The 15,803-nt window shown below is 37.2% G+C and overlaps 1 protein-coding gene across 2 annotated transcripts in view; it reads right to left on the reverse strand.

Annotated features, from left to right (window-relative positions):
- Positions 1-15,803, reverse strand: part of LOC123766281 (uncharacterized) — a 126,387-nt gene that overhangs the window by 15,544 nt on the left and 95,040 nt on the right. For both annotated transcript variants that reach the window (XM_069321254.1, XM_069321255.1), the window contains exons 7-14: positions 11,886-12,001; positions 10,579-10,718; positions 9,695-9,810; positions 9,246-9,427; positions 5,429-8,204; positions 4,298-4,501; positions 2,240-2,407; positions 574-709 (exon numbers count right to left, since the gene is read on the reverse strand). In XM_069321254.1, the coding sequence (XP_069177355.1) occupies positions 574-709; positions 2,240-2,407; positions 4,298-4,501; positions 5,429-8,204; positions 9,246-9,427; positions 9,695-9,810; positions 10,579-10,718; positions 11,886-12,001 (3,838 nt within the window). The remainder of the gene's footprint in view (positions 1-573; positions 710-2,239; positions 2,408-4,297; positions 4,502-5,428; positions 8,205-9,245; positions 9,428-9,694; positions 9,811-10,578; positions 10,719-11,885; positions 12,002-15,803) is intronic.

Consider the following 15,803-nt stretch of genomic DNA (forward strand, 5'->3'; position numbering starts at 1 on the left):
ATGTTCTAAACTCAGTCTTATAATATCACCTCAGCCACAATACATTTTTATTCATGCAATTCAGGTTCTGAGGACAAAAGTTAGTGATATTTTCTGCATGTCAGTTGGATCGTTGCTAAAACAGTTTCTAGGAGTACTAGGAGTACTAGTAATACTCCTTTATGAGGAGAAGTTGAAATAGACAAATGATTTCTGTGAGGTTATGAGACTAAAAAAATGAATGATCATGGGTTATATAATGCAGCTCCAGTATGAACGTGATCACAAAAAAGTTCATAGCTAAGAAAGTGATCATATAGAAGAGGTCTTATGCCAGGCTCATATTTTTTCATTACCAATTCCAAACCATTTATTACTACAGTGGTACAGTATACTAATTAATTTTATTTATTACCGGTTGAACAAAAATAGACGTAGAAATGGAAACAGTACCCAATTGAGAGCAGACTCTCTCCGAATGACATTTGGCTGTCAAAGCTTTTCCAGGTCTAAAAAATCATTTTGGAGCAAATACTGCAAAAACAGATGTACAGTACTGTATTACAAGGTAAGACAAAAAAGACAAATATTTACTTGAAAGTAAGAGTTTTGCAGACGGCCTGGCCAAGATCAGATACAGTCCATGTGGTGTCAGCTCGGGAGGTGACACGCTCGAAGTTTTCTAGGCACAGCTTTCCCCAGACCCCCTTCTTACGGACCATAAGATATCCTGCCAACGTAACAACCTATTAATACTGGCAAAAATTTGTTTAAATTCAGAGAAAAATGTCTGTTCATACATTTAATGTTAAGCTTTTGTCTACATGAAGATACAGTATATAAAATGTCTCAAACAACATTACATACTTATCTTCACCTCATTTCAAACATCAATAATCTCCAGGGATGATACAGATACTGTGTTTCAGTGTTGACATTCATGTATTTTTTTTTTTTAGTTCTCACAAGGCAAACATGAAGCAGACAGACACACATGGAATAAAGAAAACAGGCCACATTTAACCTATAAACTATGTGAAAAGACACTAAAGAACTTTGACAAAGAGCTCTAGGGGTGGTTTTGGATAGTAAACAGTCACCACAGGAACACATAAAAGGTGTTGTGAGAGGAGCCTATGCTATACAGTACTAGCAAATTTCAAAATTGCATTTAAATATAGATGTTAAAATACTAAAACTGTTCATGACATTCATCAGACCAAAACTGGAATGTGCAGCAGTTGTGTGGTGTCCATATCCTGAGATGTACATCAGTGAACTTTAAAGCATGCAAAGCCATGCTACTAAATGACTCGAGAAGAATTAAATTTTCATAATACTGTAATAACAAAAAAAAAAGAGCTACAAGGAGAGGGTGGAGGCATTTAATATGCCAAGCTTGAAAATAGACAGTCACAAAGGTGACTGCTACATACAAAATACTGATAGAAATCAACACAACTGACAAAAAGGAATTTCTGAAACCTTTAACTTCAAGAACAAGAGGCCATAGATTCAAGCTAATGAAATGAAAATGCTGAAAAAATAATGAAAGTTCTAATTTTTTCAAACAATGTTGTAGCCACACTGAAAGAATGTGTTAGGTGGGGGATGCCAAAACCATCAATAGTTTCCAAGCTTTATATGACAAAGATTATAGGGAAGACAGGACACCACTAGCATACCTAGAAAGAAGTTCTAAGAGTCAGATCTCGTCTCTTGTAAGGACAATTAGGAGCAGAATGCACCCGACCCCATCCTCAGGCTATGCTCATCAAAGCTTCAGCTGACCCTAAAAATGCATTCATCAATTTCAACGTACAGTACAGTACTGTGTATTCAAAAGCAGTATTTTATCAAATATAAATTACTATTATTTTTTATATTATAATTTGATGTATAGTTAGGCCTAGGTTAGGTTACGAGTTCAGATTTTGTTGGCAATTATTTGTATCTGTTGTACATGGGTGAAGCATTTACATAGGTGCAATTTGAACAGAAGAAGTGAGTAAAACACTGGGAAAGTTCGAATGTCATCAATTGTGAGTCGTGTGTAAAGTATTTTTCATTTATAAATGGGGATTTGGCAGTTAGATTAATGAGCACCTGGTCATTGTTTATGAGGACGAACTGATGTACCTGGGTAAGAAGTGGTGGAGGTAAACCCCATAAACAGGCTTCAATGCAAATACTGTATAATGTTGTATATACATAAACATGAACTGTGAAAATCTTAGAAAATCTGCTAGTATAATCTAACCTTCGTGATGATAGTTGAGGGAGTTGGCAGCGGGCAAGTCCGGTGCAAGGGTAACACAGGTCTTCTCATCGTCGCCACTCTCACAATCGGTTGTGCCATCACACACCTGATTCTGCTCGATACACTGGCTCGACCCAGAGCATATGAACTGACCTGGCTGGCACCAGTCTGTCAAGGATGAAGAAGGTTGTAGCTTGGGAGGGTTACTAGTCATTAATGAACTGCCAACATTTGTATGCATGTTAACATTGTCATCAAGATTGTAACTTGCTTAGCTAAATGAATTGTGGGGTTCAGTCCCTGAGCCCATTATGTGCCTCTGTAACTCTTTCCACTACCGCCCACAAGATGGGTATGGGGTGCATAATAAATGAAATAAACTAAACTAAAACATTTAGTTATGTTATGGACAACACTCAAGTGATGATTTTAAACTCAAGCATCACTGATTTTAGATGTGGAAGTGAAGTCATCAAATATTTGATTCTAATAAGTAAGTGCATACTAACGATGCACTTATTAGTATGCTTAACTCGATTCATACAGCTCTTGATAAAAATGAGTTCTCTGTTGGGTTGTTTGTGGACCTGCGTAAAGCTTTTGACACTGTCAACCACCAAAACCTTCTTCTTAAATTACATCATTATGGAGTCAGAGGACACTCCCTACAATACCTCAAATCCTACCTTACTGACAGGCTCCAATATGTTTCTGTGAATAATACAATTTCTCCCACCCTACCCATCAACATTGGTGTTCCCCAGGGCAGCATACTTGGCCCTCTCCTCTTTCTCATCTACATTAATGACCTTCCAAATGCCTCCCAACACCTCAAACCAATTCTATTTGCTGACAACACAGCCTTCATTTACTCCAGTCCTGATCCCCTTGCTCTAAATGCCACAGTAAATACTGAGCTAAATAAAGTCCATCTGTGGCTAACTGCCAACAAACTCACCCTTAACATTGACAAAACCTTTTATATTCTGTTTGGCAATAAATCCTCTAATCAAATAAATCTCAAAATAAACAATACCCAAATTTGTAACAAATTAGATGGCAAATTCCTTGGCATTCTCATTGACCACAAGCTTAATTTCCAGGGACACATTCTAAACATATCAAAAAAAGTTTCAAAAACTGTGGGCATTCTTTCTAAGATCAGATATTATGTACCACGCCCTGCCCTGGTGACTCTCTATTACTCCCTTATCTATCCATATCTCAACTATGGTATTTGTGCTTGGGGCTCTACTACCCAAAATCACTTACGTCCTCTAATTACTCAACACAAAGCTGCTATTAGGACAATATCCAATTCTGGCCCCAGACACCACTCGGTACCCCTACTTAAATCTCTGAATATGTTAGACATTAAGTCACTGCACATTCTCTCATGTGTATTATACATATATAAAACGCTAAACTATAATGCCAATCCTGATCTCAAAAGCTTCATAGAAGATTGTATCAGAACCCATGAGCATCACACCAGAAATAAATACAGTTTTGATATTCCTAGAGTACGACTTAATCAAACTAGAAATGCTCTACAAATCAAGGGGCCCAGAATGTGGAATGACCTTCCCAACCATGTTAAAGACTGTACCTCTCTCAACCAGTTTAAGTTAAAAGTGAAGCTATACCTAATAAATTCCCTGTAACCTACCTTACCCTTCTATTGTCAACCAATGTCTGTTTTTTTCTTTAAAGAGCGCTGTTTGTCGACATAATTGTATTTGTGCTGCTTTTTCATCTATGTTTTCATTTCTTGTTTTCATTCTACTCATTATGCTCAATTAGTATTAAGCTTGTCATTTAAGTTTATCATGCCCGAAACGCTTTGCGTAATAGTGGCTTTAGGCATTGTATGTACTAGCTATACCTATAAGTTAAACAATCCTTGAAAATATTTATTGTATGTATGTACCTTACCTAAATAAAATTGTATTGTATTGTATTGTATTGTATTGTAATAAAATTTCAGATATCCAAAATTTTAATTTCCATTTCTAAGAATTTATAGTGCAGGCAGCACAAAGTAGCGCTGTAACATACCACAATTGGACTCGTCAGAGTGGTCCCAGCAGTCGACGATGCCATCACAGATCTTACGGTTGAGGAACTTGCTCTTGAGGAAGTCAGAGCAAGTACAGTTCATCTCATCTGAATTGTCGCGGCAGTCCTGCACTAAGTTGCAGCGAGAGAACTCAGAAATGCACTCTCCACTCCCACATTGGAACTGTGATGGATTCTGACACACTGATGGTGTCAACAAAATAAGATACAATTGTCAAAAAACTTTGTTAAACAACATATTTTGCCAATACCTACATTTTCTCAACTGCTTGCCTTTATTAGGCAAAATAAGATACAGTATAAGCATTTCACAGCAATTCAATCCTTCAGTTACTAAAGCTAACTCCAGTCAACATATTTTTTAATAAAATATAAAATAGTACAAGTACAGTACTATTGATAAAGCTGACACAAGTTGCACCTTTATATTCATGAAAATGTGGGCAATATATATAGTATATATATATATATATATATATATATATATATATATATATATATATATATATATATATATATATATATATATATATATATATATATATATATATAAATATATATATATATATATATATATATATATATATATATATATATATATATATATATATATATATATATATATATATATATATATTATTTATTATTTTAATTTGTAAATGTATAAATTTCACGCTAATAAATGTAGCATAAATTATATTTGTTTATTTGTTTAACATACAGCATTGCAATATGTTGTATGGGGATTAAAAAGATTTAATTATCTGAAAATCCCACAAAGATAATTAAACCCCTTTTATTTCCCATAAAACATATTGTAATATGTTAAACAAATAAATGAACAACATATGTTACAGTGGTAGAACTTCATTCCATTTAATATATAAATCAGTAATATTAACTACACCATAAACATGCATCAACTAAGGGCAATGTCAGTTTACAGTGAAGAGAATTACGTGTATATTATGTTTAATGATGAGTTTTCTTTTAAAATGACAATAAAATTGTTAGGTAGTAATAGCTAAGGCAATTGATACACCAAGTACAGTATACTGTATATGAAATATTCTTTTGAAAACGATATCTGAATAAAAATATATTGTGTACCTGAAGTTGTGCGATTATTCATGAATACGTATTCTGTGGTACCAGTGTGAACGCTGTACGACACATCCACAGACGTTTCTGTTCTCTCTTCTGCTCCCGACACCATTCCATTGCCTATCACCGTTGTTTTGATTTCATTATCACCATCGTCCAAAATTTCATAGGGTTTTGCTGTTGTGGTTCTTATTGGAGACATGGGACGCGTCATGACAGGGAACAGTTCGAGATTATAATTGTGGGTGGTGGAAGGTTTGGTAAATTCGACAGTTGTGCTTGTTTCAGTAGTTTCAATGTTGGTAGATGGTCTTGTTGTTTCAAGAATGGTAAATGACTTAGTAAGTTCTTCTATAAGAGGAGTGGTGGGGTATGGGGTGGATGTGGGTGCTGAGGTCAGAGTCCGATTAAGATGATTTTCTGGGTTATTGGTCATGTCTTGAAGATACTGAAAGATAATCTGATTAATGGATTCCAAAACACTATTCCGACTGTCAGCAGTGTTAGTCGTCTGGTAAGTTGTCTCAGACTCAGAAGTCGTGGTCTCAATGTCTGAATCTGGTGCATCAGTGGAGGGATGAGTTTCGTTTTCTTCTTCTAATGATATGGTATCAAAAATTTCTTGCAGAAGCTCTTCCATTGACTGTCCATCTTTTAATACAAATGTATGGATGGGGGAGTTAGTGGTGGGAGAACCAGGGAAAGAAACTGAAGGAGATCTGCTGGAGACACTGATGATTTGAGGGTTTGAGGAGCTCTTCCCTTTAACACCCGTCATGAAAAGAGTTGTATATGGTGAAGACGTTGCTGATCGATGTGGGTGAGATGAAACCTTTGGCTGAGCAGGCACAGAGCTTTGAGAAGAAATGTCTTCCAGCATCACAATTTCTGGATTATTCCTTAAGACAGTACCCATCTTAGGAGGTGATGGACTAGCATGCCCTTTTATTGCTTCTCCACGCAGAGGGATGTATGTATATTCAGGAAGTTGGCTTGCTACTACATTAGAATTCTTGAGGAAAGGCGTCGTAGATGTATCGCTATGGTCCGCCGACCCTTGAAGATGCTGAAAGAAAGACATCATAGGTGTTGGCATCGTTGTCATCGGAGTTATTGATTGTAATGGTCTTTCTGTGGTTAATGTCTCTTTATTTACAGCTTCTAATGCAGCTTTTTCAAAATAATGCAGTTGTTGTATGATAGCTGGGTCTGACAGATACACTTGACTCAGGTTTCTCAAGAAAGACCAGAGAGAGATGGACTCATGAGTATCGCTATCAAAGAGTGGAGCTGATGAGTCTGGCACATCCAAATCAATTGGTTTGCCTCGTCTGTTGGAGAAGCCTTGACTGGAATCAGCATATGCTTCCCCATTAACACCTCGGTAGTTAAAATTCTGCAAAATAACTTTAAATGCATCTTCAAGAAATTTGGTATTGAGTCTGCGCGAGTCTCCACGTACGGGTGTCATGGGTGTTGTAATGTCTCCCCCGGGAGTAGTTTGTAGATTGACAATTACAACATTAGGGTAGTTAGAACGAGTTCTGTTTACCATCATGTATCTAACATTATTACCTGAAATTACAGGAACTGTTACATAATTCTGGTCTTTGGGAAAATCTTTCAAAGAAGCTGACTCTCTGCTTGGTTTATAAACAGGACTGTACTTGTCAGTAGTGCCACGATCACTGTTATGTGGATATGCAGGTGCATCAGGGCGGTAAACAGGTGCAAGTGAACTACTACTGGTTGGTATATATACAGGATTAAAGTGATGTATAGTATCTTTTTGGTTGAGAGTGGCATGGTGATCTGTTGATCCATATTCTATGTCTGTACTGGTGGATGTTACAAGTTCAGTATTTAGTATGAGAGGCTTCCGAGTGGTGAGAAAGTCGAAGATGCTGAAGCGCGTTGTCCCTGTTGTGGATATAGGGGATGAGGAACTTGGATACCTGAACTTATCTTGTGGGAACTGGATTACTGGTGGTGGTCTGGGAGATAAAGGTTCCCTGACACCAGAGTAAGAAGTCACCTTAGGTACTCCAGGTGTTTGCATAGAAATAGTTGTAGCCGTGTTACTGGTAGATGATGAATGAGATGTGGAGTATGACTGATGTCTTCTATTATGATCCAAGATTTTCTGTGCATTTTCAATATTTGGAGAATAATTTTGGGCATGAGGTTGTCCTTGATTGCCACTGAAGCTTGATCCAGCTGACGAAGGTACATGATGAGGTAGTTGGAGCTGAGACCGAGTCACTCCAGCAGCTGAGTGAGGCCGAGGTGTTGTGAAGAAGAGCAAGTCTGCCAAGAAAGCCTGAAAGTCATCCTTTGATGGGTTTCTTTTGGTTGTGATCATTCTGTTGTCTGTAGCACCGGAGCCTTCTCCAGCAATACCAACTCGCTCAATGAAAAGTGAAGAAATTGTTGATGTTGGCACTGGCATGGCTGACATAGTTGTGGTGACAATAGTTGTTGGAGAGGTGGGAGGAGTAACTGTAGTGGTAGTGGTGGTAGCTGTAGTTGGTGGCTTGGGTGATGTTGACGTAGAGTCCCTAGCAGCAATACTGACTGCAGGTTTAGAGGCTATGGCTGATGGTTGTGGAGGGCTGAAGAATGGGCGTGCATTGTTTCGAACAAGGGGATCAGGAGGAGTTGGTTTGGTGGTAGGATAACCAGTTGGAGATGGTCTGAATACATTGAAAGGATCAATGGGACGCCAGGGACCAAACTGGTAGATGAGGTTGGCTACTGTGCTGCTCACTGGCTCTTCTACTTCCTGATGGCCAAAAAATTTACATTAAGATAATGAAACATAAGCACATTTTTCTAATTATAGGACAGCTATAAATACATTTAGAAGATTTAGAAACATTTACTAACTAGACAATCATTCTCCTAAATATATATGCTTCACATTATTTAATTATGCTTTGCATAATTAAATATATATATATGTATATATATATATATATATATATATATATATATATATATATATATATATATATATATATATATATATATATATATATATATATATATATATATATATATATATATATATATATATATATATATATATATATATATATATATATATATATTCAGTCTAACAATAATTGTATAATTTATGGCTCAATATATAATGATTGTTATAATCAAAATGATGTACATTCACCTTTCAAGTAAAATATATACAATATATACAATGGCCATAAGTATATTAATTTTAAAACTTACTCGCTTGTCTTACAATTTTACAATTTGCCCAAATGCTTGGCTCATACAATACTCATGTCATTGTATTGTACTGTATATCATACTATTTAATAAAGGTAACAAATACACAGAGGAACAAATAAAAAAATACACCATCAACATTTCTTAAATACAAAACATAAAAATGTTCCTTAAATACAAAAGTAACCACTGGTACAAATACAAAACTAGGAAGCTTAATAGAGATTGACTGTGAATTGTAGCTGCCAAGAATTTGCATGAAGCACAGGTGCAAGTAACTGGTGGCAAGAAAGAGAGAGGGGGGGATTTTAGGTTCGCTTATAAGACCTTCTCAGGCTAGGGCAGGGCACAACCAATTATGTTATATTAGGTACAAACACTAGTGCTGAATCCCATCACTGCAAGCAACAAATGTGATGTAAAGGACATCAGGAAAGTGCCCCCTTCCTCTTGCAATCCCAGAAATGTGTGCAGTGGTTGCCCTCGTTATATACTACTACTTTACTAGAGAACTGTGACATCATGACAGATGTCTATTTGGGATACACCAAAATATGCCATCAGCATAAATCCTAACCTGTTGTGGCAGCTCTTCCTTATCTTGCTTCAGGGTGGGTGAACCTGAGGGCTTACGAATCATGATAGCTCCCCCAGGGGCTTCCTGCGTCCCCTCCACTTTGATGACCTGCACATCTTCATCTCGGGCCTCGGATGCAGAGGCTGCAGTCATAGTCTCCACACTGCCAGCTTCTGCTTCTCCTGTGCCCAGTGCAACAGTTTAAGAAACAAATAAAAATTTTGTTTCATAAATATTGCAATTAACACAAAATATAACTTACTTTCTACATGTACCTATGTACAATATAAGCAAACTACAGTAATACCAATGAAAATATTTTGTTTGATTTTAACCAAGTATCCTTCACTTTTGCCAAATAAAAGTCCATATTTGCAAATTCTTACAAGAAAGAGTTACAATGTTCAAGTGTTAAGAGGTTTGACCACACTGTGTTAGGAAGAACTTACGAGCCAGATGAAAAGAATCAATATTGACAGCAACATTATGGAAGGCTACAGGTTCTAAACTCATGAGCTCCTGCAGCAGTACATCCTGTACAGCCAACTCTGTGTTGTCCACATGGCTGTGGGGAGAGAAATATAAATGCTTAAACACTTTTTCACCTGAATTTACCTGAGGCCACCAGTGGCCTCGATGAGCATAGGAGGCCAGCAATTTGTCAAAGGTTCCCTCTTTATTCCTGAGGATTTTTTCCAACTGGATTTTGAACTAATGAGGTAATGGTTTAGCATTTACAGCTTTGGCGGTAGACTATGGGCTTATTAATAATAACCCTATGGGTGATAAAGAATCTATTTTCTCTCCTACATTGCAGCTTGTGGAGTTTGAAACTGCTGCATCAAACTCTATGTGATGGCAAGCAAATTAATTTAAGCTCTGCTTGCACAAGTTTATGAGCAAGCTTAACATTTTATTAATATTTACATAGATGTAAATGTTACTAAAGGGACACTGACACATGATGATGAATTGGGCAATAAAAATCATTCCAGAGCTAAGTCAACTCTCATATCAGAAATGGTTGAGGGCCACAGGGCTAACAACACTGCAAACCAGGCATGACAGGGTGGATCTCATTGATTCGCCTTTTAAAATACTTAATATTTGGAGAATGTTGATCTGGACAATTTCTTCAAAAGGTGAGCTGTATACACAAACAAGTAGCAATGATTTCAAGTTCAACAAGCCACAATGTAGGACTGAGAACAGGAGATGCTTTTTCACCCACAGGGTTATAAACCCGTGGAACCGTCTACCTGCTGAAGCCGTGAATGCCAAAACTCTGTTAAATTTTGAAGTCCAACTGTTTACCATAAAGCATTTCTCTTACCTGGGCATCTTTCGTCGATCGAGTGTGAGCCTGAAGTGTATGGTGAGGCCCCTGCTGTTGGCTGGATTCTTAAGGAATTGCACCACCTTCACCTTTCGCAGAGACCCCTTCAAGAAGCTTTTCTCATATACAGTCAAAAGCTGAAAAACAAGATGTTTATTATACTTGTAAAATGGTGATGAACATACTGGTACAAATGAATACACAAACACAAAATTATGAACAAACAGATATAATCAGCAAGCCTATGACCATGGACGCCTTAACGCTGCAGCTCTACTTCAATTCATTAATGTTTCTGATATCATTCAGTTTTATGTTAGCCCATTGAGCTTCTATATTTTCATCATTTTTTCCACATTATGCCTGAAATGCTCCGCGTATTAGTGGCTCTAGGCATTGTACTTGTCTTATCTAGGAATCATACACCTGTGTATGTACTTTGTCTAAATAAATTGTTACTATTAATATACATTGTTGTTGCTACTATCAAATTATTTTGTAAAGTTAAGTAAAGTAAGAAGTAAACTTCTCATAAATTATCAGTTTAGTCATAGATAATCACTGGCAACATACTCTTTCTGGTTTGGTGCCTTCTTTTGCCTGAATTGACTTATTATTATTAACATCTTTATTGACAAAATTAATTACAATTTTGTCTAATTGGAGGATTTCAATTAAGCCTTATTAAAGTGAGGATAATGCTGGTATTCATTGTCACGCAGGACAGAGGGTCTAAACTGTAGGCTGAAGCGCATGTACAATATATCATGGTTACAATCAATGCTTTAATGTATGAATATGTGAAAACAACTTTCTATTGTGCACTGCCACACAAGGGCAGGGATGGGTTCATAAGTGATGCAGCTTAGAAGTTACTAATATTTATAACATTACTAATATTACTAATATAATATTACATACTAATATTTATATTACATCTAATATTTATGTTATATTATAGTTATATTTATATTACTTCTAAGCTGCCTGAATTGACGTAATAATTACTTACACAATCACTGGTACTTTAATGACTTTATGGTCAGATTTATAAAATAGGTGTCGACTATCAAAGCAGTCATGTTCAATGATAAAGTATGATTAACTTTATATATAAATTTTCATTTGTAGCATTTACAAGGTATGGGAACATTCATATGCAGTATGTTGTCTGTAGCCTGTATTTACTGAATAATCTGCTTATGCTTGGGTATATTTAATTCTGTAGCATTATTGTAACTTAATGTGCTAGTATGATGTAGGAAGGGATCCTCCTGTGAGGCTGTTGTGTGTGTGAGACTTACCATCTTCTGGTACTTGGTGGCCTTAGCCTTGAAGGCTGGTGACTCTAGTACTGCCAGGTCTGGGATCCATGAGTCCCCTCGCATCACCACCAGCTCTCCTCGGTACCGCACTTCGACTGCCAAGACAAAATCTTTATATGAGCTTCCTATCAATTGGATTTTGGTGCTAAAATAATAAGCATACATAAAGCATTGTATTTTGATGATTACAATATGAATGTACTGTATCATATATCACTTCCACCACAACATATTTATGAGCCCTTCTTAGTCTCTGTGATGCAGTGGTAAGACACTCTCCACATGCTTCGCGAGCGATTTGGGCTGGGTTCGTATTGTGGCAGGGAGGATTGACTAGGTGCTAGTCCTTATCTGTATGCCTCTGTTCACCCAGCAGTGAATAGGTACCTGGTCGTTAAACGATTTTGCAGGTCGTGTTTCAAGGAAAATTAAGATTAAGGACTTTTTCAACAAAACGTTCTTCTTTAAAAAAAAAAAAATCGTCTAAAATCAATTTTTGAAAATATTTTTATGAAAGTTTCATGACGCTGAAGCCAATAAGTTGGAGATTTGTTTAACATTTTAAAGTAATTTTTACATAATTTGAATATTTTTCACTTCTCAGCCCCTTATGCTGAGCAGTTTAAGGGTTAAGGAACTGTCCGAAATGCTGTGCGTACTAGTGGCTTTACAAGAATGTAAACATGCAATTCTTTTACAATATCGTGGCCCAGTCGATTAAGGCGCGTCTGGGATCCTCTCAGACGTAAGTTCGAACCCTCATCACGGACCTTATGGATTTGTTCATTTGATGCATCATGCTATTGTGATTTCTGTGTGTAATGAAGTAAGGGCGAAGAGGTAGAATAGCTTATTGACAGAGCCCAAGTGCATGGGGAAATTGCGAAGTAATTCTACATGCATCTGCCAAAGCATCTACTTCAGCAGATGCAGAGTAATGCTGATAAATGTAAGGTTTTGAGGCTAGGTAATGATGATAGAGTTACAAGATACGAGCCTGAGCTAGTTGTTGAGATTGCGAAGTCGGATTGCGAAAGGGATCTGGGAGTTATGAGTAGTAAGAATTTAAAACCAAAAAATCAATGCATAAATGTTTGTAATAAGGCTAATAGGACACTGGGATTTATTAATCAAAGCATTACTAATAAGACACCTGGTGTTGTTCTTCAGCTATATCTTGCTCTGGTTAGGCCCCATTTAGATTATGCAGTTCAGTTTTGGTCGTAGTACTTTAGAATGGATATAAATTCACTAGAACGTGTCCAGTGTAGGATGATAAAGTAAAGCCCTCAAATTAGAAACCTGTCATATGAAGAAAGATTGACAAAGCTTAAATTACATTCTCTAGAAAGGCGAAGAGCTAGGGGTGACATGATAGAGGTTTAAAAGTGCATGAATGGGCATAACAAAGGGAATACTAAAAGTATCAACACAAGACAGAAAAAGAAACAATGGGTATAAATTGGATAAGTTTAGATTTAGAAAAGACCTGAGTAAATACTGGTTCGGTAACAGGGTTGTTGATTTGTGGAACCAATTACCATGTAGCGTGGTGGAGGTGGGGTCCCTTGATTGTTTCAAACGTGGGTTAGACATGTATATGAGTGGGACTAAATGTAAACTGTCAGCAGAACTACTGAATTGCATACTTTGCATCATTATATAATGGGATGTGAAAAAAATCACGGAATTCAGAGATAACACCATCAATGGAGCCTAAGAAATGTGTAAGTACTTCATTCATAATGATGTACTGCCATAAATCTTAGCAAAGTATCCAAAATTTGCTTACTCTAGGTATTGCAAGCACATGACTGTAAAGCTGCCACCTAGTTGGGTGGACAGCTTCTTATAGGGTAGGGATTATTATAATATGGGTGTAGAAGGGAACTATCAGGGGAAACCGCTAAGCCATTATGACTATATAGCACTGGGAAGAGATCAGGATAAGAATTTGGGATGGGACGGGGGAAAGGATTGGTGCCCATCCACTTGGACGGTCGGGGATTGAACGCCGACCTGGAGAAAAGTTTGTTTGAGAAAGCAAGACCGTCGCTCTACCGTCCAGCCCAAGTAGTTGGATTGGGTGGGTGTGGAGCAAGACTAGTAACTGCGTGACTCACCATAGATGTAAAGTGCCTTGTATAGAAACTGTTGTGAGCCTCCTTGTTGAATCACTTGTGTTATAAAATAATTACTGATATGAGCATGTATTTGATGTATTTGTGTACATGGATATATATATATATATATATATATATATATATATATATATATATATATATATATATATATGTATATATATATATATATATATATATATATATATATATATATATATATATATATATATATAGCTTCAAAAGGTTGTCACATGCTTAGCTAAACGAACTATGTGGTTCAGTTCCTGAACCCCTTATGTGCAGTTGTAACCCTTTCCACCACCGCCCACGTATGGGGGTGCATAATAAAGAATAAAGAAATAAATTAAATTGAATTGAACTCGATATAAACCTAATATACGCACGTAACCCATCCACGTGTGTGTACTCGCCTGTTTGTGCCTCCAGGATCGAGCACTGGCTCTTGGACCCAGCCTTTCTAGCCGCCGGTTGTTTAAAAGCATAACTCCTGTCCTACTTCCTTATAATGCATAGTTTTAAAATTATGAATAGTGTTTACTTCCACAATGTGCTCCTTTAGTTCGTTCCATTGTCCCTCTACCCTCATGCTAAAAGAGAACTTTTTAACATCTCTGTGACACATCCGAGTTTCCAGTCCCTGAGCCCATTATGTGCCTCTGTAACCCTTTCCACTACCGCCCACGGGATGGGTATGGGGTGCATAATAAATGAACTAAACTAACTAGCCAGCTTCCACTGCTGTCCCCTTATTCTGTTGGTATTCCGTGCGAACATGTCGTCTATTTCCACTCTGTTAATCATCCTAAGTATTTTATATGTTGCTATCATATATCTATGCTATCATATGTATCATATCATATCTGTGTGTGTGTGTATTTACTATTTGTATTTGCAGAATCGAGCTATTCATTCTTGGACCCCGCCTTTCTAACCAATTTATTTTTCCTCTATTATGTCTACTACATATATTTCTCTCTAAAACACCCACACACATCCCCAGGATGAAGCCCGTAACAGCTGTCTAACTCCCAGGTACATATTTACTGCTAGGTGAACAGGGAAATCAGGGTAAAAAAAAATCTGCCCATCTGTTTCCGCCTCCGCCGGGGAACGAACCCGGACTCTTTCGACTACGAAAAGGCTGAGTGGAGCGCTGTCCACTCAGCCATGAGGCCCCCCGTGTATAATTACCTAAGTGTATTTACAGGATGAGAGCTACACTCGTGGTGTCCCGTCTTCCCAGCACTCTTTGTAATATAACGCTTTGAAACTACTGACGGTTTTGGCCTCCACCTTCTCATCTAACTTGTTCCAACCGTCTACCACTCTGTTTGCGAAAGTGAATTTTCTTATATTTCTTCGGCATCTTTGTTTAGTTAGTTTAAATATATAACCTCTTGTTCTTGAAGTTCCAGGTCTCAGGAAATCTTCCCTTTCAATTTTATCAATTCCTGTTACTATTTTGTACGTAGTGATCATATCACCTCTTTTTGTTCTGTCTTCTAGTTTTGGCATATTTAATGCCTCTAACCTCTCCTCGTAGCTCTTGCCCTTCAGTTCTGAGAGCCACTTAGTAGCGTGTCTTTGCACCTTTTCCAGTTTGTTGATGTGCTTCTTAAGATATGGGCACCACACAACCGCTGCATATTCTAGCTTTGGCCTAACAAAAGTCGCGAACAATTTGCAGGCGATGAGTCACAATAACGTGGCTAAAGTATGTTGACCAGACCACACACTAGAAGGTGAAGGGACG

This window comes from Procambarus clarkii, chromosome 9 (assembly GCF_040958095.1).
Source record: "Procambarus clarkii isolate CNS0578487 chromosome 9, FALCON_Pclarkii_2.0, whole genome shotgun sequence".
Taxonomy (NCBI): Eukaryota; Metazoa; Arthropoda; class Malacostraca; order Decapoda; family Cambaridae; genus Procambarus; species Procambarus clarkii.